This window comes from Enhydra lutris, unplaced genomic scaffold, assembly GCF_002288905.1.
Source record: "Enhydra lutris kenyoni isolate GAN:26980312 unplaced genomic scaffold, ASM228890v2 scaffoldscaffold49, whole genome shotgun sequence".
NCBI classification, from domain to species: Eukaryota; Metazoa; Chordata; class Mammalia; order Carnivora; family Mustelidae; genus Enhydra; species Enhydra lutris.
In genome coordinates this window covers 3,039,635-3,062,309 of record NW_019154133.1, presented here as the reverse complement: position 1 = coordinate 3,062,309, position 22,675 = coordinate 3,039,635, and the positions used below count along the sequence as shown (strand labels likewise).

The following is a 22,675-nucleotide window of genomic DNA, read 5'->3' as shown; positions in this document are numbered from 1 at the left end:
AAATTCCAACAAAAGAATAACATTATTTGGCCATAATGAATGTGAAACTTAAGACCTTCACATATCTAGTTTTCAAAGCCCTTTAAGTATAGAAGCATCAGTCCTTTGGTACTGCTGGGATATTCACTTTGCAGCAGCAGACCTATTAGAAGTGTTGCATAGGGGCGCGTGGGTGGCTTATTGGGTTAAGCATTGACTCTTGATTTCTGTTAGGGTCACAATCTCAGGGTCATGAGATCAAGCCCTGCATTCAGCAGGGAGTCTGCTTAAGATTCTCTCTTCCTCTCCCTCTGCCCTGCCCCTCACGCTCTTTTTCTCAAATAAACAAATAAATCTTTTTAAAAAGAGGGAAAAAAAAACTGTTGCATTGCAGTTGGTTAGTAAGGGGAGGAGTTTAGATAGTGCCCAAATTCCAGTCAGGTAACTGAGATCTAAACACTTGCATGTCATCACTGATTTTTTTAATAGACAGCAAAATGTGAAAGTTGCTATTTCAAAAATTAGTCCCATACTACATTTTCTGAGTGATTTCTAAATCACTTTCCTAAATCTTAAATCCTGCTGAAAAAAAAAATAGTTTCTCTTTTGCAGCAGTTTTAGCATTATTTTATAGCTTTGTTTTCCCTGTTGCTCCACATTTTACTATTTTGAAAACTCTACTTTTCCATATGTCATGGATAATGGCCAATTGTGTTGCCTTCTGTGGAAATAAAGATAAGAAGTCAACAGTTGCTTTCCTAACAAAAGACTTGATTACATCTGAGTTGATTTTACCATAGTATTTTCACTACGTACTGTTATTTAGTGTCATGTTGGGGACATTTAGTACTCCTGACTTTGATGACCTTTCACTGCATTTTAGTGGATGGCAATGTGATAATAACCTACATTAAATTTCTATCTTTGGAAGACTTTGGCACAGTGGTTCCCAAACTGGCCACACATTGGAATCACCTGGAAAAATACCGATGCCTGGGTCTCACCTGTCACCCATAGATTATGACTTAGTGGGTCCTGTGGTACAATCTTGGTATTGGGATATTTAAAAACTTCCAGATGATTCTAATGTGTGGTACAATCTTGGTATTGGGATATTTAAAAACTTCCAGATGATTCTAACGTGCAGCCTTATTTAAAGAGGTACCACTCAGTTTAGAAGAAGTATTCCCAAAAGCTAAGCCAGAGTAACTTAGTAAAAAATTAGAAATATTATAGTCATCATGAAACTAAAAGTGTTACTGGTAAAATCTACATACTATGCTATTTCTAGGCAATGGTGTGCTCATAAGTAGATCTCTTGATTGTTTTTATGCTTATATAAATAACATTTTTAATAAATTTAGCCACATGGTCTGTAAATCAATATCAACAGCTCTGAGATCTTGTGAATTCTCTTCATTTTGAGGTGTAATGAAGTAACCTATTTGAGCATCATATATGTTACTAGGTAAATAATAATAACAAAAGACATTTCTTTAGGGCTTTTCCTATGCCAAAGACATTACATATTTTAATTTATCTATCCCTCACAACTCTTTGAAGAATGTTCTATTATTATCCTTATTTTTACAGTGAAGGAGCTGAGAGGCAGAGAAGTTAAGTAACTTGCCCAATGACACACAGCAAGTAAGCAGCAAATTGGAAACTGAACTAGGTAGTCTGATTGCTCTTAGCCCCCATGTTCTACCAAAAAGAGCTTTTTGTTCTATCAAGAAGAATTGAGAATCAAAATTATATTCTAGACTGTTTCTGAATACTGCAGAACTCTAGCTCCCTCCCCTACTTCTGGTTGTTCGAAAATCTTTTCAAATCTAGCAACATGTAGCACCTGCTGAAATGATCATTTTGTCTTTCTCATTATCAGTGCAGTTCTACTTTTCCTGTTCCAAAAACAGAAACTGCTTATGACTTTGGTATAATAGAGCAATTATGTTTATTGAGGAATACATTTTATTGCAAGTCGTATTATTACAACCTCTAAAAATAGCACCACAGTTTTAAAACTCTCCTTTTTTATGGGTTTATCTGGCTGGAGCAAAAAAAAATAAATTAAAAAACCACACCTCGGTTATGATGCCTCTCAGACACGTGTTGATCAAATACCCAGGGGCAGAGAGGGACTTGGCCAAATGTGGCTAAAAAAAAATATTTTTTTTGGTTGTAAATAACTTTAAACTTGTAGAAAAGTTGCAAAACCAAATTCTTACAAAGAAAAGACATATTAGCTTCTAGTCAGATTTGTCTATTAAGTTTTACCCGCGTTTGCTTTATCAATTGCTCTCACTAGTATATATACACGCAGACAAATACACATACTTTTTTTCAGTTTTTTAAAGTAGATTGCATATATTATGGCCTATTACCCCCAATACTCCAGGGTGTATTTCCCAAGAATAATGATATTCTCTTGTATAAATCCCAGTACACTTCTAACCTAATTTGCCTCTATATTTCAATTTGTTTTTTACTGGATTTAGTCATCACATATTTTGAATGTAACTTAATCTAGAAAATTTCCACAGAGCCTTTCTTTGACTCTTATGACAATGACATTTTTGAAAAATTTGACCAACACCAACCTCCTCCTCTTTTTCAATAGAACATTCTTCATTTGGAATTTGTCTCATGTCTCCCCATGATTAGGGGAATCCCTACGCACAGATAGGGATTCTGGACTGAAAGACTACATAAGTGATGTTCCTTCTCAGGGTATCACATTTGAAAACATAGGTTCTTCCGTCCCTCTTTGGCGATGCCAGGGGTGATTCTCCAGTCAAGGAGTTGTCTAGTTTTTCCATGGCATAAACTGTTTTTTCCACTAATAACTAATGAGCGGTCTGTGGAGAGATACTTTAAGACCAAAGTGATATCCTTCTCCTAATCTAAATTTCCCTCTAGATTTAGCATCTACTGGCAATTCTTGCCTGAGCCAATATTTACTGTGATAGTTGGAAAATGATGACTTTCCATTTCTAGCACTCCTTCCACATGTACTGGTCAGCCCACAGCATTCTGCTATAAAGAAGACTCTTCTCTTTCTCCCTATTATCGTTATGGATTCATGGATCCTTATTTTTCCTTCCATGGTTTATAAGTTATGATTTTCTTTTCAATTATTTTATTTTTTCAAACTGTTGCTGTTTTAACTAAGGGAAGCACCTCCAAGCTGGCTTCCATATTTTTGGTATTCTTCTATTATTTTTTTAAACACTTCCATCCTTTCTGATGTAACAAGATATTTCAGGCTCATCTTGTAACTACCCTAACCCCACATTAGAATTAGTTGTTTCTCCAAGGAACTCTCAGTCCTTTTAGTGGGTAATGACATTGGACACCAAAGTCTGGGAAGCAGGTGGATTCATTCCTACTGAAGTGTCATTGCTTCTAAGCTCTTTGGGCAGATAGATCTGGGAAATACATGGGTGTATATACACATACACATAAATACATGTATATATATATATATATATATATATATATATATACCTCATAAATGCATTTGCAGACATGCATGTACAATTACATACACATGTGCACATATATATACACATGCCTTAGAAACCACAAATTTACATCTATCTCAATCCACTCTCACATGATTCTTTCTTGCCTCCCTCATTCCACAGTTGCATGTTCCTCTTCCACAGTGAAAATCCTGGCCCCTAAAACACTAGCACATTTGTCATTTGCTCAAACATACATCTGAAAGAGTTTCATTATTACTTGGGCACAGTAGTCTCTATTCCTGCCTGTCAAAAATCAACTAGACCCAGTAATTCAATGGCCAGTTATTGACCCAAAAGGAAGGAACTCATATGTCCCCCAACAACCTTGTATGAGAATGTTTACAGCAGCTTTATTCATCAAAATATGTTTGGCCAAAACATTTTGGCCAAAAATATTTGGCCAAAACCTGGAAACAGCCCAACTGTTTTAAGAGAAGAATGGATGAGCAAACGGGGTTATATTCACGCAACAGAACACTACATAGCAATCAAAGAGCAAACCGCTGCTGCGCACAACAATGTGGATGAATTTCAGAAACACTACGCTGAGTTTAAAAAGGCAAACAGAAAGAACACATAATGTATGACTCCATTTATATGAAATTCAAGAACCGGCAAAAAATAATCTCTAATGGTGCACTTTTAGAGATTTTATGAGAAACAGACATGTTTCTAATAGCCAGGTGTGGCCAAGGAGACAAAATAGAGTAAAGGTTTAGCAAATGACCTTTCTTCATTCTCTACCACTTTGGGGCTTCGCACAAGTTACTCTATACTCTTTCTTCTTTTATAAACTGGAGATAATAATAGTATCTACCTAATAGGGTTGTTGTGTGAAATTACGTTAAATATGGCAACACGGCATGTAAATCGTCTGGTAGAGAGTCAATGAGCTTGGCACACATAAAACATACAGTAGCTGTTAGCATTGGTATAGGACCTGTGTTTGTACATTGCCCTTCACAGGTATACTGCTGGTCCCTCATCACTAACAATGCTCAGGAAAGCAATACAGAAATATACATCGGGTTTTCCATATTCTTTGACTTACTAATCCCTCTCCTAGAAAAAGTATCCAGCACAATCAGATACATGCATGAAGGTAATTTTTGCAAAATAATGTGATAACTCCAAACTGGGTTAACTTAAAAATAAAACCATTACATTATAGAATCATAGTAAATTATGGTATAGCACCTGTTGAAATGTGGAAGAATCTTTGTTAAACTCACAAAAAGCAGAAGATAAAACAATATGAGCTCTGTGGTTGCAGATGAATACGATATGTTCGTGTGTACAAGTGATGGCTCATACTGTGTGACCTGGGAGCAGTTGACTTCCTCTTTCAGGCTCTAAAAAATTTCCTGGTTGTCTTTTCATTTAAAAAATGCATACTTTTTTGAATTAAAAATAACCTTTCTTTGTATAAAAACCCACACATTTAAGAAAAGTATAATGGAAAACCCAAATGATAGAAGCCAAATGACTACTTGCTTCTGGTGGCAGTGGGAGAGGGCAGAACACTGACTAGTAAGAAGCCTGAGAAAACTTTCTGGGAGTAAGGAAATGTACCATTATCTTGATCAAGATGTGAGTTATATGGGTGCGTGCATTTGTCACAATAGATTGAACTCTACCCTTAATATCTGTGCATTTCACTGTCCATAGGGAGTAGAGGCTGCCCTCTGCCTGAACTAGAACTTTGATTTAAAACAATCCCTTCTTGTAGTTTGTCTCACTTCCCATCTTCCTCCCCGTTGACTTCCTTTTACGTTACTTGCTTTACTATCCTTTCGATATACAAAGTACAACATAAGTTAGAATTTCACAGCTAATTAAATGACATTATCAACTATTTAGCTGTGGCCAATATACATACTTTAATACAGAAAGGAAATGCATGCAAATTGAAAATGTTTAAACAACACTGAATTTTAGATTAATCCTCACTTTAGGCCTTAACCTATCTCATCTATTAAGACAAAAGCAAAAACAGAGAAACAAATTGCAGAGCAGTTGGGGCCTCGCCAATGAAAACTGTTGATTTCCAACATAAAATGATCAAATATCGCTTCAATGAGGAAATGATTTTCTCAGACCTTCTCATAAATTCTGGTGCAGACCACGCCCTTCATTTTACATTCCTTGAGAAAAAAGAAAGATTCATTGAGTATCTAAAACTCAAACTAGGGAACAACAAATTTGCACATAGCAACAGAAGATAAAAACAAGCTCATAAGATTAAACTTAGAAAGGAGTAGAACATCAGTATGTCAGTCTCTGGCATTTGGAATTATGACCATCGAAACAGGAGAAGCAGTTTCGACATCATTCTATGTTACTATGTGGAAGAATTTTCTTAAAGTGACAAGTTTTTATGCATAATTTGCGTGCATTTAAATTCACTAAAAGTGGATTTCAAAACTATATGCATATTTGCATCATCTGAGGAACATTTAAAAATACTGATGGTTCCTTCTCTCCCAAGAGATCTGCATTTAATTAATCTGTGTTGAGAGCCCCATACTGGTGTTAACTCCCCATGCAAATCTACTTTGTAGCTAGGGATAAGAACCTCTAAACTAAAGGGAAAAAAGAGCGTTTAAAATGACATGAGTCTATGTTCAATGTATGTGTTAGTAAGCACAGAAGCTAAAACAAGAAAATTGCTAGATGTCATCACACGTAACCCTGGTCATTACTCTTGATCTGCTGACTAAAAGGTCTCCCATGAGCTGAGCTTAAATCACTAACATGGTGGAGTCCAAGTTACTTTGAATTCTTGGAAGCAAAACACTCAGATACCTACAAATATTATGTAATTGAGCCGTTAAGCAGGGTTTGTTTTGCTTTTATAACTTGGACTTGCTTTTCTCTTTGTGAGTCCAAAATAGGGAGATTAGCCATCCTTTCTTTGACTTACTGTTATTTTACTTTTGGTGTTGTTACTCCTAAAATAACACATGAGCTTTGTTGTTTCTAAAATCTTGGATCTATACTTGAAGTGCTATAGAGGAGTCTTCAGGGCTGAAATATTGTCTAACCACTAGTTCTGACTTTATTCTTAGCCATTCTTTTCCATGGGTATTGCAAAGAAAAAAGAATACTTTGAAAACAATGTAACCAATTTCCCTATTTAAATACCATTATTTTTGTATTTAGAAGCAAAAATACTCTTACCACTACCATTTTCCCATCCACCAGCTTTCTTTTTATTGTCGTCTCTTTGCCATCCCATTTCTGCACTTGATTCAATGAGCCTCTTGACAAGGTCACGACGCTCTGCAATGACAAGCTCACATAATTGAGTTGCTTGGACCGTAGTTGATTAAAGAAGCAGTTCATTTGGTATCGAACTGTTTTCATAATAGACGTCTCATGAAGAACATTCATTTTCAATTCAATTTAATTTAATTTATTTTTTTTTTAGAGTAGGCTCCACACCCAATGTGAGGCTCAAACTCCCAGTCCTGAGATCAAGCAAGGTGCCCCCAAGGCACATTCATTTTTTTTTATAAAGATTTTATGTATTTGACAGAGAGAGCACGCACATGCGTGAACACAAGCAGGGGGAGCGTCAGGCAGAGGGAGGAGCAGGTTCCCCACTGAGCAGGGAGCCCGATGCGGGGCTCAAACCCAGGACCCTGGATCATGACATGAGCCAAAAGCAGATGCTTAACTGACAGAGCCACCCAGGTGCCCCAATTTTCAATAGAATGGCATAGTCTACCCTTTTGAATACTAACAGGAAGTATCTTCTCAAGCCGGAGAATGAGCTAACTTTGAAGAGAAACATTAAAATTTACCTTTGTTTTCCTGTTGTCGGCTGTGGTTTCTTCAAATTCCTGACCTAACTTAAAGGAGATCTCTGTATTTTTAAATGTACTCTCAGTCCTTATAGTTATAATATCCCCTTTCTTGCTGATGATCACACGGGGTTTGGCCAAATTTCCCAGTTTTCTGGTGGCTAACCCCACACCTGAAAATCAAGAGAGTGTTAGAATTATGTTGACAAGGAGATGTATCTGTAGAAACTATGCATGGCCACATTCTATTCTCACTTGTTCGTCTGGTGTGGAGACGGTGCGTAGTATCACTGACTACTGAGGACCTCCTCCCATGTTTCACCATCTAACGGAAATGCGTGTCCATCAACTTAAATATTTTAAGTTTATTATTACAAGAGTAATATCTGCAGATTTTATTTTTTTAAAAGATTTTATTTATTTATTTGACAGACAGAGATCATAAGTAGGCAGAGAGGCAGACAGCGAGAGAGGTGGGGGGGAAAGCAGGCTCCCCGCTGAGCAGAGAGCCCAATGTGGGGCTCGATCCCAGGACCCTAGGATCATGACCTGAGCTGAAGGCAGAGGCTTTAACCCACTGAGCCACCCAGGTGCCCCTATCTGCAGATTTTAAAGATAAACATGTTTAACTTAAATAGTGCAAGTTAACCCCTTTTACATCTAATCCCACAGTCTTTGAAAATCACCAGTGTTTTGTATGAATCATTGCAGACATTTTAGTTTTTTACATATAAATACTATAGATGTCCTTTTTTAAAAATTTTTTTTATTTTTTATAAACATATAATATATTTTTATCCCCAGGGAACTATAGATATTCTTAAAATGCAACTATGACAGATACACACTGTTCTTTGATTTTTTTTTTCTCTTCAGTAATATATTGTGGATATAGAAAAGAACTCTCCCCACATCCTTAATAGAACCCTATTTCTGAGATTTTATTGTGGCCCCTAAATTAACTGGTGGGAAAAATCTATCCATCTCCTTTCAAGATCTCTATCATTACATGTAATCGTAAATAAACTAATTTTTAAAAATTTTCCTTGTTTGGAAAAAACCACAAAATTAAACTTTCAAGTTTTATTACTACTATTATTAAGACTATAGAAATACTTGGAAAAGGAGAAATGTCAAATGAGAGCAATGAAGGGAAAACTAGTTTCATGTATATATATGAAAATATATATTCTATATAATCTCCGCAGTAGAGCCTGAGAACCTACACTATATTGAACCCTGAGGTGAACTTATGCATTCTAAATTTGAAAATGATAGAATTAGGGAGTCTGTCATTGAGGCTCTTGTATTTTTCTTCTTCCTCAGCTGTAAAGTCAAATCCTTAAGTCTAACCAACCTCATGGTACGGATCTGTCCCCATAAGTTCTCATAGTTTTCTAGGCAACATAACATGATTTTGCTCGTTTTACCTAAGAATACAACTCTTCTCATAAGCTTTCTATGCAGGTAAGTAAAATTACAGGCCCTTTGTCAAGCATAGAAACCTGGGTCATTAGCACCACTTTCGATTATATTTATATAGCTCTGGAAATTTCCAAAGACAATTCATACCTGTTGTGCTCATATCATGGAACATTCCTAGAAATAGTATAAAATAAAGTTGATAAAACTAAGGACTGGATTTTCCATCTTCATACATCGCTCCAAATACAGGAAAGTCTGATGTTAGCTTAACAGAAATTAGTGTAAACGTCTGGTTTAGCTAAACACCAAAATTTTAAATTGAGGTTTTTTATTAACTTTAGTGTTTTCAATTCCTTATCTTATAAGCATTTCAGCTGTTATAAAACGAACCAGAGGATGGGTTGCCTAAGCCTCTAGGATTTCTTTCTCTGAAAGCAAAGCCCTACTGATACAAAACTACCTTTGAAATCAGTGGGAGCCCCACACAATTAAGCAGCTCTTAGGTCTATTAAAATTTCCACAAATGAAATGCAATAAATTATTGGAATGACAAAAGAGATTAATTGCAGGAAAGGATTATAATTCAGTCTGTGCAAACTTCCCCAGAGTCCTAGAAAAGGAGTTAGAAGGAAATAGGCATGCAGCTTTCTCAAAAAAGGATCTTCTCAACCAGAGCTACAAGAAACATTTCTTACCCAGAGCTTTCATGTAATCATCAAAGTGCTCACTGGAGACAAGTTTCCAAGTGCCCAAGAATTTGTTGCTCATTGTGATGGAGGAGAATTCAACCCAGTTCTAGATGAGATTCAGGAGACTCAGATGCTGAAGCCTCAGAAGATTCTTTTCAAAGATGTCCAAAGCATGTGACTCTCACAGAGACCCAATGGGGAAAAGCAGTATCAGGACTGGGCAATGAATCATCCATTGGGACAAAAGAAACCCCCACATAATGTTTCCTTAGTCTCCAAAAAAATTTTTTTAAAGATCAATGAGAACACTATTTGAACCTTCAAAAAAAATTTTGGTCAATCTTACATTTTTAAGAAGTGCTTAGTCTTTAATGCTTTGGAAAAGACTCCATGAATTGAATCGTATACCAAACTAAATTATATTAGCGTGAATGAGTGTGTGTGTGTGTGTGTGTGTGTGTGTTTAGGCATCTTAGTCACTCTCAATCCTGAGTCTGCACAATTAAGAATTCTTATTGAAAGAGAAGAAAGAAAGGAAAATGTCCATGAGTATTGTGATAACTGCCTCAAATATGTTGTGGGAGAGAAATGCAGGGAAGCAGTGTGAGGAAGTATTCATAGGTAAGGGAGTCTTGGCATAGTTCACATATCCCAGGCAGGCAGAGTAGGCAGACAATACGGTCAGTCTATTACAGCAGAGCACAGAAATTGTATTCATGGGATGGATAAAAAGTAGCGCTGGAACATGATGTGGCTTTGGCACAACAAAGATTTTCATCTAAAAAAAAAAAAAAAACCTTAAGTCCAAATTAAGCAGGTTCTTAGTTAATACGACAATTTTGAGTTTAAGCCCTTTAAAATAAATCTTCAGTTTTATAAAGAGAAGGATTTTCTATATAAAGAATACTAATGTATACTGAGAGGTCGTTGTGGGCCAGTCACCATGCCAAGTGCTTTTTATGGATTATTTCATTTAATTCTCTCAATACCTCCAAGAGTTAAGTACTATTATTACATCCATTTTACCATTGAGAAGTTTAGGTAACTTGCTCCCAGGACTTGAATGAGGAGAGGCAAGGTTTGGACGTGGCCTTGTTCTCTAGCCCGGACTCAGGATTATTATCTTACATTGCTCCCTTTATATCACATATGCACAGAGGCCTTGGCCAAAGGTCAGATGATACTGACATCACCATGTGACTAAACAGAGATATTCATTTCTGCCCCCAAATCAAGAGAGGTAAAAGTCAAGAGATGAGGCATACAGGCTACTCTGGTACATCAGAGCCCAAGTCTTTGACTAGAGGGAGCAGATATAAAACCACTTCAAATGTAGGTGTTGCTCCTCAGAATACCTTCTTGCTGCCATAACTTTTCCTAGTGGTTTTTTATATTGCCATCAGTCCTGACTGTGAGACAACTGATATTACTAGGTTGTAAATATTTTTACACAGGTTGGCTCTCTTCACACAATGGAATATTTTCCCATGATCAGTTTGCTCATTAACAGATAGACCTGCTGGCCTCCTGGGCTCAGGTTACCAATGTCATAGGTGAGCCACAATGATTGCATTTATATTGTTAGTGTCCAAGGTGGGTCAAAATATGGAAACATATACTGTGAGTCCAAGTATCACCTTACATTACTCATGCATGGATAATCAAAGTGGGAATGAAACAGTGACTAGAAAATTTCCTCAGTTAAGCAACTAACCCAGTCCTAGACCCAGGAGAATATAACTGGAGGAAGGACATTATACTGGGATAGAAGAAACAGCTATGAAGAAAAAGGGGCTTTTGATTAGAGAATGTATTATTTTCTTTTTTTAAGATTTCTTTATTTGAGAGAGAAAGAGAGAAAGTGGGAGGGAGTGGGAGAGAGAATCTGAAGCAGACTCCACACTGAGTACAGAGCCCGACTCAGGGCTCAGACCCACAACTGTGAAATCCTGACTTGAACCCAAACAGAGTTGGTTGGTTAACTGACTGAGCTACCCTGGTGCTCCAAGAATGTGTTATTTTCTTATCCAAAACACTTAATAAAAATGAATGATGGTATCACTTTTGTCCTCAAAAAAAATTTTTTTGTGACCCTACTTTATTGAGAAGTGTAACATTCAAAATTTAGGAGTTCTGCCTAAATCTGTGAAGGACTCTCAAACCACCCCACTTGAGGCAATCCCTTGGATTCAGAGGGACTGATAAAGGAGAGTGGTATGAATTTTCAGCAGTCCCTGATTGTATGGGCATAGCCGCGGAGTTAAAATATAAACATTGAGGGGCGCCTGGGTGGTTCGGTGGGTTAAAGCCTCTGCCTTCAGCTTGAGTCATGATCCCAGAGTCCTGGGATCAAGCCCTGCATTGGGCTCTCTGCTCAGCGGGGAGCCTGCTTCCTCCTCTCTCTCTGCCTGCCTCTCTGCCTACTTGTGATCTCTGTCAAATAAATAAATAAATATAATCTTTAAAAATATATATATAAACATTGAGCTATGTATTGGCAGGGCTTTTAACTTTGAAGCAATTTTAAACAAAGAAAAAAATTTTCTGTTTTAGCTTATCAGCAAGGTGCCTGCCTGCTGGAATGAACCAGATGTATCCAGACAAAGATAAAATGCTGAGGCTCGTATGTGAGTCAAAGGCACAGATCAAAGCAATGAGTGAAGATCCACACTAAAGCCAGCTTGAGACATTAAGTCAATCCTAGCTAAGCAAGTCATTAGTATCCTAGTGAAAAAGAATGGATAATAAACACCAGAACCATATTATCACTAGATACATATATTTAGACTTGAACTAAATATTTATAGTAGTAGTAGTCTGTTTACAACATGGATTCACCTTTCATAGATTTACTGCCTGTGTAATGTGGTACAATCTTGGTATTGGGATATTTAAAAACTTCCAGATGATTCTAATGTGTGGTACAATCTTGGTATTGGGATATTTAAAAACTTCCAGATGATTCTAACGTGCAGCCTTATTTAAAGAGGTACCACTCAGTTTAGAAGAAGTATTCCCAAAAGCTAAGCCAGAGTAACTTAGTAAAAAATTAGAAATATTATAGTCATCATGAAACTAAAAGTGTTACTGGTAAAATCTACATACTATGCTATTTCTAGGCAATGGTGTGCTCATAAGTAGATCTCTTGATTGTTTTTATGCTTATATAAATAACATTTTTAATAAATTTAGCCACATGGTCTGTAAATCAATATCAACAGCTCTGAGATCTTGTGAATTCTCTTCATTTTGAGGTGTAATGAAGTAACCTATTTGAGCATCATATATGTTACTAGGTAAATAATAATAACAAAAGACATTTCTTTAGGGCTTTTCCTATGCCAAAGACATTACATATTTTAATTTATCTATCCCTCACAACTCTTTGAAGAATGTTCTATTATTATCCTTATTTTTACAGTGAAGGAGCTGAGAGGCAGAGAAGTTAAGTAACTTGCCCAATGACACACAGCAAGTAAGCAGCAAATTGGAAACTGAACTAGGTAGTCTGATTGCTCTTAGCCCCCATGTTCTACCAAAAAGAGCTTTTTGTTCTATCAAGAAGAATTGAGAATCAAAATTATATTCTAGACTGTTTCTGAATACTGCAGAACTCTAGCTCCCTCCCCTACTTCTGGTTGTTCGAAAATCTTTTCAAATCTAGCAACATGTAGCACCTGCTGAAATGATCATTTTGTCTTTCTCATTATCAGTGCAGTTCTACTTTTCCTGTTCCAAAAACAGAAACTGCTTATGACTTTGGTATAATAGAGCAATTATGTTTATTGAGGAATACATTTTATTGCAAGTCGTATTATTACAACCTCTAAAAATAGCACCACAGTTTTAAAACTCTCCTTTTTTATGGGTTTATCTGGCTGGAGCAAAAAAAAATAAATTAAAAAACCACACCTCGGTTATGATGCCTCTCAGACACGTGTTGATCAAATACCCAGGGGCAGAGAGGGACTTGGCCAAATGTGGCTAAAAAAAAATATTTTTTTTGGTTGTAAATAACTTTAAACTTGTAGAAAAGTTGCAAAACCAAATTCTTACAAAGAAAAGACATATTAGCTTCTAGTCAGATTTGTCTATTAAGTTTTACCCGCGTTTGCTTTATCAATTGCTCTCACTAGTATATATACACGCAGACAAATACACATACTTTTTTTCAGTTTTTTAAAGTAGATTGCATATATTATGGCCTATTACCCCCAATACTCCAGGGTGTATTTCCCAAGAATAATGATATTCTCTTGTATAAATCCCAGTACACTTCTAACCTAATTTGCCTCTATATTTCAATTTGTTTTTTACTGGATTTAGTCATCACATATTTTGAATGTAACTTAATCTAGAAAATTTCCACAGAGCCTTTCTTTGACTCTTATGACAATGACATTTTTGAAAAATTTGACCAACACCAACCTCCTCCTCTTTTTCAATAGAACATTCTTCATTTGGAATTTGTCTCATGTCTCCCCATGATTAGGGGAATCCCTACGCACAGATAGGGATTCTGGACTGAAAGACTACATAAGTGATGTTCCTTCTCAGGGTATCACATTTGAAAACATAGGTTCTTCCGTCCCTCTTTGGCGATGCCAGGGGTGATTCTCCAGTCAAGGAGTTGTCTAGTTTTTCCATGGCATAAACTGTTTTTTCCACTAATAACTAATGAGCGGTCTGTGGAGAGATACTTTAAGACCAAAGTGATATCCTTCTCCTAATCTAAATTTCCCTCTAGATTTAGCATCTACTGGCAATTCTTGCCTGAGCCAATATTTACTGTGATAGTTGGAAAATGATGACTTTCCATTTCTAGCACTCCTTCCACATGTACTGGTCAGCCCACAGCATTCTGCTATAAAGAAGACTCTTCTCTTTCTCCCTATTATCGTTATGGATTCATGGATCCTTATTTTTCCTTCCATGGTTTATAAGTTATGATTTTCTTTTCAATTATTTTATTTTTTCAAACTGTTGCTGTTTTAACTAAGGGAAGCACCTCCAAGCTGGCTTCCATATTTTTGGTATTCTTCTATTATTTTTTTAAACACTTCCATCCTTTCTGATGTAACAAGATATTTCAGGCTCATCTTGTAACTACCCTAACCCCACATTAGAATTAGTTGTTTCTCCAAGGAACTCTCAGTCCTTTTAGTGGGTAATGACATTGGACACCAAAGTCTGGGAAGCAGGTGGATTCATTCCTACTGAAGTGTCATTGCTTCTAAGCTCTTTGGGCAGATAGATCTGGGAAATACATGGGTGTATATACACATACACATAAATACATGTATATATATATATATATATATATATATATATATACCTCATAAATGCATTTGCAGACATGCATGTACAATTACATACACATGTGCACATATATATACACATGCCTTAGAAACCACAAATTTACATCTATCTCAATCCACTCTCACATGATTCTTTCTTGCCTCCCTCATTCCACAGTTGCATGTTCCTCTTCCACAGTGAAAATCCTGGCCCCTAAAACACTAGCACATTTGTCATTTGCTCAAACATACATCTGAAAGAGTTTCATTATTACTTGGGCACAGTAGTCTCTATTCCTGCCTGTCAAAAATCAACTAGACCCAGTAATTCAATGGCCAGTTATTGACCCAAAAGGAAGGAACTCATATGTCCCCCAACAACCTTGTATGAGAATGTTTACAGCAGCTTTATTCATCAAAATATGTTTGGCCAAAACATTTTGGCCAAAAATATTTGGCCAAAACCTGGAAACAGCCCAACTGTTTTAAGAGAAGAATGGATGAGCAAACGGGGTTATATTCACGCAACAGAACACTACATAGCAATCAAAGAGCAAACCGCTGCTGCGCACAACAATGTGGATGAATTTCAGAAACACTACGCTGAGTTTAAAAAGGCAAACAGAAAGAACACATAATGTATGACTCCATTTATATGAAATTCAAGAACCGGCAAAAAATAATCTCTAATGGTGCACTTTTAGAGATTTTATGAGAAACAGACATGTTTCTAATAGCCAGGTGTGGCCAAGGAGACAAAATAGAGTAAAGGTTTAGCAAATGACCTTTCTTCATTCTCTACCACTTTGGGGCTTCGCACAAGTTACTCTATACTCTTTCTTCTTTTATAAACTGGAGATAATAATAGTATCTACCTAATAGGGTTGTTGTGTGAAATTACGTTAAATATGGCAACACGGCATGTAAATCGTCTGGTAGAGAGTCAATGAGCTTGGCACACATAAAACATACAGTAGCTGTTAGCATTGGTATAGGACCTGTGTTTGTACATTGCCCTTCACAGGTATACTGCTGGTCCCTCATCACTAACAATGCTCAGGAAAGCAATACAGAAATATACATCGGGTTTTCCATATTCTTTGACTTACTAATCCCTCTCCTAGAAAAAGTATCCAGCACAATCAGATACATGCATGAAGGTAATTTTTGCAAAATAATGTGATAACTCCAAACTGGGTTAACTTAAAAATAAAACCATTACATTATAGAATCATAGTAAATTATGGTATAGCACCTGTTGAAATGTGGAAGAATCTTTGTTAAACTCACAAAAAGCAGAAGATAAAACAATATGAGCTCTGTGGTTGCAGATGAATACGATATGTTCGTGTGTACAAGTGATGGCTCATACTGTGTGACCTGGGAGCAGTTGACTTCCTCTTTCAGGCTCTAAAAAATTTCCTGGTTGTCTTTTCATTTAAAAAATGCATACTTTTTTGAATTAAAAATAACCTTTCTTTGTATAAAAACCCACACATTTAAGAAAAGTATAATGGAAAACCCAAATGATAGAAGCCAAATGACTACTTGCTTCTGGTGGCAGTGGGAGAGGGCAGAACACTGACTAGTAAGAAGCCTGAGAAAACTTTCTGGGAGTAAGGAAATGTACCATTATCTTGATCAAGATGTGAGTTATATGGGTGCGTGCATTTGTCACAATAGATTGAACTCTACCCTTAATATCTGTGCATTTCACTGTCCATAGGGAGTAGAGGCTGCCCTCTGCCTGAACTAGAACTTTGATTTAAAACAATCCCTTCTTGTAGTTTGTCTCACTTCCCATCTTCCTCCCCGTTGACTTCCTTTTACGTTACTTGCTTTACTATCCTTTCGATATACAAAGTACAACATAAGTTAGAATTTCACAGCTAATTAAATGACATTATCAACTATTTAGCTGTGGCCAATATACATACTTTAATACAGAAAGGAAATGCATGCAAATTGAAAATGTTTAAACAACACTGAATTTTAGATTAATCCTCACTTTAGGCCTTAACCTATCTCATCTATTAAGACAAAAGCAAAAACAGAGAAACAAATTGCAGAGCAGTTGGGGCCTCGCCAATGAAAACTGTTGATTTCCAACATAAAATGATCAAATATCGCTTCAATGAGGAAATGATTTTCTCAGACCTTCTCATAAATTCTGGTGCAGACCACGCCCTTCATTTTACATTCCTTGAGAAAAAAGAAAGATTCATTGAGTATCTAAAACTCAAACTAGGGAACAACAAATTTGCACATAGCAACAGAAGATAAAAACAAGCTCATAAGATTAAACTTAGAAAGGAGTAGAACATCAGTATGTCAGTCTCTGGCATTTGGAATTATGACCATCGAAACAGGAGAAGCAGTTTCGACATCATTCTATGTTACTATGTGGAAGAATTTTCTTAAAGTGACAAGTTTTTATGCATAATTTGCGTGCATTTAAATTCACTAAAAGTGGATTTCAAAACTATATGCATATTTGCATCATCTGAGGAACATTTAAAAATACTGATGGTTCCTTCTCTCCCAAGAGATCTGCATTTAATTAATCTGTGTTGAGAGCCCCATACTGGTGTTAACTCCCCATGCAAATCTACTTTGTAGCTAGGGATAAGAACCTCTAAACTAAAGGGAAAAAAGAGCGTTTAAAATGACATGAGTCTATGTTCAATGTATGTGTTAGTAAGCACAGAAGCTAAAACAAGAAAATTGCTAGATGTCATCACACGTAACCCTGGTCATTACTCTTGATCTGCTGACTAAAAGGTCTCCCATGAGCTGAGCTTAAATCACTAACATGGTGGAGTCCAAGTTACTTTGAATTCTTGGAAGCAAAACACTCAGATACCTACAAATATTATGTAATTGAGCCGTTAAGCAGGGTTTGTTTTGCTTTTATAACTTGGACTTGCTTTTCTCTTTGTGAGTCCAAAATAGGGAGATTAGCCATCCTTTCTTTGACTTACTGTTATTTTACTTTTGGTGTTGTTACTCCTAAAATAACACATGAGCTTTGTTGTTTCTAAAATCTTGGATCTATACTTGAAGTGCTATAGAGGAGTCTTCAGGGCTGAAATATTGTCTAACCACTAGTTCTGACTTTATTCTTAGCCATTCTTTTCCATGGGTATTGCAAAGAAAAAAGAATACTTTGAAAACAATGTAACCAATTTCCCTATTTAAATACCATTATTTTTGTATTTAGAAGCAAAAATACTCTTACCACTACCATTTTCCCATCCACCAGCTTTCTTTTTATTGTCGTCTCTTTGCCATCCCATTTCTGCACTTGATTCAATGAGCCTCTTGACAAGGTCACGACGCTCTGCAATGACAAGCTCACATAATTGAGTTGCTTGGACCGTAGTTGATTAAAGAAGCAGTTCATTTGGTATCGAACTGTTTTCATAATAGACGTCTCATGAAGAACATTCATTTTCAATTCAATTTAATTTAATTTATTTTTTTTTTAGAGTAGGCTCCACACCCAATGTGAGGCTCAAACTCCCAGTCCTGAGATCAAGCAAGGTGCCCCCAAGGCACATTCATTTTTTTTTATAAAGATTTTATGTATTTGACAGAGAGAGCACGCACATGCGTGAACACAAGCAGGGGGAGCGTCAGGCAGAGGGAGGAGCAGGTTCCCCACTGAGCAGGGAGCCCGATGCGGGGCTCAAACCCAGGACCCTGGATCATGACATGAGCCAAAAGCAGATGCTTAACTGACAGAGCCACCCAGGTGCCCCAATTTTCAATAGAATGGCATAGTCTACCCTTTTGAATACTAACAGGAAGTATCTTCTCAAGCCGGAGAATGAGCTAACTTTGAAGAGAAACATTAAAATTTACCTTTGTTTTCCTGTTGTCGGCTGTGGTTTCTTCAAATTCCTGACCTAACTTAAAGGAGATCTCTGTATTTTTAAATGTACTCTCAGTCCTTATAGTTATAATATCCCCTTTCTTGCTGATGATCACACGGGGTTTGGCCAAATTTCCCAGTTTTCTGGTGGCTAACCCCACACCTGAAAATCAAGAGAGTGTTAGAATTATGTTGACAAGGAGATGTATCTGTAGAAACTATGCATGGCCACATTCTATTCTCACTTGTTCGTCTGGTGTGGAGACGGTGCGTAGTATCACTGACTACTGAGGACCTCCTCCCATGTTTCACCATCTAACGGAAATGCGTGTCCATCAACTTAAATATTTTAAGTTTATTATTACAAGAGTAATATCTGCAGATTTTATTTTTTTAAAAGATTTTATTTATTTATTTGACAGACAGAGATCATAAGTAGGCAGAGAGGCAGACAGCGAGAGAGGTGGGGGGGAAAGCAGGCTCCCCGCTGAGCAGAGAGCCCAATGTGGGGCTCGATCCCAGGACCCTAGGATCATGACCTGAGCTGAAGGCAGAGGCTTTAACCCACTGAGCCACCCAGGTGCCCCTATCTGCAGATTTTAAAGATAAACATGTTTAACTTAAATAGTGCAAGTTAACCCCTTTTACATCTAATCCCACAGTCTTTGAAAATCACCAGTGTTTTGTATGAATCATTGCAGACATTTTAGTTTTTTACATATAAATACTATAGATGTCCTTTTTTAAAAATTTTTTTTATTTTTTATAAACATATAATATATTTTTATCCCCAGGGAACTATAGATATTCTTAAAATGCAACTATGACAGATACACACTGTTCTTTGATTTTTTTTTTCTCTTCAGTAATATATTGTGGATATAGAAAAGAACTCTCCCCACATCCTTAATAGAACCCTATTTCTGAGATTTTATTGTGGCCCCTAAATTAACTGGTGGGAAAAATCTATCCATCTCCTTTCAAGATCTCTATCATTACATGTAATCGTAAATAAACTAATTTTTAAAAATTTTCCTTGTTTGGAAAAAACCACAAAATTAAACTTTCAAGTTTTATTACTACTATTATTAAGACTATAGAAATACTTGGAAAAGGAGAAATGTCAAATGAGAGCAATGAAGGGAAAACTAGTTTCATGTATATATATGAAAATATATATTCTATATAATCTCCGCAGTAGAGCCTGAGAACCTACACTATATTGAACCCTGAGGTGAACTTATGCATTCTAAATTTGAAAATGATAGAATTAGGGAGTCTGTCATTGAGGCTCTTGTATTTTTCTTCTTCCTCAGCTGTAAAGTCAAATCCTTAAGTCTAACCAACCTCATGGTACGGATCTGTCCCCATAAGTTCTCATAGTTTTCTAGGCAACATAACATGATTTTGCTCGTTTTACCTAAGAATACAACTCTTCTCATAAGCTTTCTATGCAGGTAAGTAAAATTACAGGCCCTTTGTCAAGCATAGAAACCTGGGTCATTAGCACCACTTTCGATTATATTTATATAGCTCTGGAAATTTCCAAAGACAATTCATACCTGTTGTGCTCATATCATGGAACATTCCTAGAAATAGTATAAAATAAAGTTGATAAAACTAAGGACTGGATTTTCCATCTTCATACATCGCTCCAAATACAGGAAAGTCTGATGTTAGCTTAACAGAAATTAGTGTAAACGTCTGGTTTAGCTAAACACCAAAATTTTAAATTGAGGTTTTTTATTAACTTTAGTGTTTTCAATTCCTTATCTTATAAGCATTTCAGCTGTTATAAAACGAACCAGAGGATGGGTTGCCTAAGCCTCTAGGATTTCTTTCTCTGAAAGCAAAGCCCTACTGATACAAAACTACCTTTGAAATCAGTGGGAGCCCCACACAATTAAGCAGCTCTTAGGTCTATTAAAATTTCCACAAATGAAATGCAATAAATTATTGGAATGACAAAAGAGATTAATTGCAGGAAAGGATTATAATTCAGTCTGTGCAAACTTCCCCAGAGTCCTAGAAAAGGAGTTAGAAGGAAATAGGCATGCAGCTTTCTCAAAAAAGGATCTTCTCAACCAGAGCTACAAGAAACATTTCTTACCCAGAGCTTTCATGTAATCATCAAAGTGCTCACTGGAGACAAGTTTCCAAGTGCCCAAGAATTTGTTGCTCATTGTGATGGAGGAGAATTCAACCCAGTTCTAGATGAGATTCAGGAGACTCAGATGCTGAAGCCTCAGAAGATTCTTTTCAAAGATGTCCAAAGCATGTGACTCTCACAGAGACCCAATGGGGAAAAGCAGTATCAGGACTGGGCAATGAATCATCCATTGGGACAAAAGAAACCCCCACATAATGTTTCCTTAGTCTCCAAAAAAATTTTTTTAAAGATCAATGAGAACACTATTTGAACCTTCAAAAAAAATTTTGGTCAATCTTACATTTTTAAGAAGTGCTTAGTCTTTAATGCTTTGGAAAAGACTCCATGAATTGAATCGTATACCAAACTAAATTATATTAGCGTGAATGAGTGTGTGTGTGTGTGTGTGTGTGTGTGTGTTTAGGCATCTTAGTCACTCTCAATCCTGAGTCTGCACAATTAAGAATTCTTATTGAAAGAGAAGAAAGAAAGGAAAATGTCCATGAGTATTGTGATAACTGCCTCAAATATGTTGTGGGAGAGAAATGCAGGGAAGCAGTGTGAGGAAGTATTCATAGGTAAGGGAGTCTTGGCATAGTTCACATATCCCAGGCAGGCAGAGTAGGCAGACAATACGGTCAGTCTATTACAGCAGAGCACAGAAATTGTATTCATGGGATGGATAAAAAGTAGCGCTGGAACATGATGTGGCTTTGGCACAACAAAGATTTTCATCTAAAAAAAAAAAAAAAACCTTAAGTCCAAATTAAGCAGGTTCTTAGTTAATACGACAATTTTGAGTTTAAGCCCTTTAAAATAAATCTTCAGTTTTATAAAGAGAAGGATTTTCTATATAAAGAATACTAATGTATACTGAGAGGTCGTTGTGGGCCAGTCACCATGCCAAGTGCTTTTTATGGATTATTTCATTTAATTCTCTCAATACCTCCAAGAGTTAAGTACTATTATTACATCCATTTTACCATTGAGAAGTTTAGGTAACTTGCTCCCAGGACTTGAATGAGGAGAGGCAAGGTTTGGACGTGGCCTTGTTCTCTAGCCCGGACTCAGGATTATTATCTTACATTGCTCCCTTTATATCACATATGCACAGAGGCCTTGGCCAAAGGTCAGATGATACTGACATCACCATGTGACTAAACAGAGATATTCATTTCTGCCCCCAAATCAAGAGAGGTAAAAGTCAAGAGATGAGGCATACAGGCTACTCTGGTACATCAGAGCCCAAGTCTTTGACTAGAGGGAGCAGATATAAAACCACTTCAAATGTAGGTGTTGCTCCTCAGAATACCTTCTTGCTGCCATAACTTTTCCTAGTGGTTTTTTATATTGCCATCAGTCCTGACTGTGAGACAACTGATATTACTAGGTTGTAAATATTTTTACACAGGTTGGCTCTCTTCACACAATGGAATATTTTCCCATGATCAGTTTGCTCATTAACAGATAGACCTGCTGGCCTCCTGGGCTCAGGTTACCAATGTCATAGGTGAGCCACAATGATTGCATTTATATTGTTAGTGTCCAAGGTGGGTCAAAATATGGAAACATATACTGTGAGTCCAAGTATCACCTTACATTACTCATGCATGGATAATCAAAGTGGGAATGAAACAGTGACTAGAAAATTTCCTCAGTTAAGCAACTAACCCAGTCCTAGACCCAGGAGAATATAACTGGAGGAAGGACATTATACTGGGATAGAAGAAACAGCTATGAAGAAAAAGGGGCTTTTGATTAGAGAATGTATTATTTTCTTTTTTTAAGATTTCTTTATTTGAGAGAGAAAGAGAGAAAGTGGGAGGGAGTGGGAGAGAGAATCTGAAGCAGACTCCACACTGAGTACAGAGCCCGACTCAGGGCTCAGACCCACAACTGTGAAATCCTGACTTGAACCCAAACAGAGTT

At 36.7% G+C, this 22,675-nt stretch overlaps 2 protein-coding genes across 2 annotated transcripts; both read right to left on the bottom strand.

Annotated features, from left to right (window-relative positions):
• Positions 1–5,599: 5,599 nt before the first annotated feature.
• On the bottom strand, positions 5,600–9,505 carry LOC111156819 (myelin P2 protein). The gene is made up of 4 exons (XM_022517905.1): positions 9,433–9,505; positions 7,313–7,485; positions 6,687–6,788; positions 5,600–5,650 (listed from the first exon to the last, which is right to left on the bottom strand). The coding sequence occupies exons 1-4, from the start codon at positions 9,503–9,505 to the stop codon at positions 5,600–5,602; spliced, it is 399 nt and encodes a 132-aa protein (XP_022373613.1).
• A 7,369-nt stretch (positions 9,506–16,874) lies between these two features.
• Positions 16,875–20,780, bottom strand: LOC111156818 (myelin P2 protein). Its single transcript, XM_022517904.1, has 4 exons — positions 20,708–20,780; positions 18,588–18,760; positions 17,962–18,063; positions 16,875–16,925 (listed from the first exon to the last, which is right to left on the bottom strand). The coding sequence occupies exons 1-4, from the start codon at positions 20,778–20,780 to the stop codon at positions 16,875–16,877; spliced, it is 399 nt and encodes a 132-aa protein (XP_022373612.1).
• Between the last annotated feature and the right edge of the window lie 1,895 nt (positions 20,781–22,675).

What these genes read in the sequence shown, in the direction of transcription:
- LOC111156818 (XM_022517904.1), bottom strand. Translation starts at nt 20,780, where the DNA reads ATGAGCAACAAATTCTTGGGCACTTGGAAACTTGTCTCCAGTGAGCAC. An exon ending in TGATTACATGAAAGCTCTGG is followed by an intron (nt 18,761 to 20,707) that starts GTAAGAAATGTT and finishes CTTGATTTTCAG; the next exon opens with GTGTGGGGTTAGCCACCAGA. An exon ending in TGGATGGGAAAATGGTAGTG is followed by an intron (nt 16,926 to 17,961) that starts GTAAGAGTATTT and finishes TTTTTTCTCAAG; the next exon opens with GAATGTAAAATGAAGGGCGT.
- LOC111156819 (XM_022517905.1), bottom strand. Translation starts at nt 9,505, where the DNA reads ATGAGCAACAAATTCTTGGGCACTTGGAAACTTGTCTCCAGTGAGCAC. An exon ending in CCGACAACAGGAAAACAAAG is followed by an intron (nt 6,789 to 7,312) that starts GTAAATTTTAAT and finishes TTGTCATTGCAG; the next exon opens with AGCGTCGTGACCTTGTCAAG. An exon ending in TGGATGGGAAAATGGTAGTG is followed by an intron (nt 5,651 to 6,686) that starts GTAAGAGTATTT and finishes TTTTTTCTCAAG; the next exon opens with GAATGTAAAATGAAGGGCGT.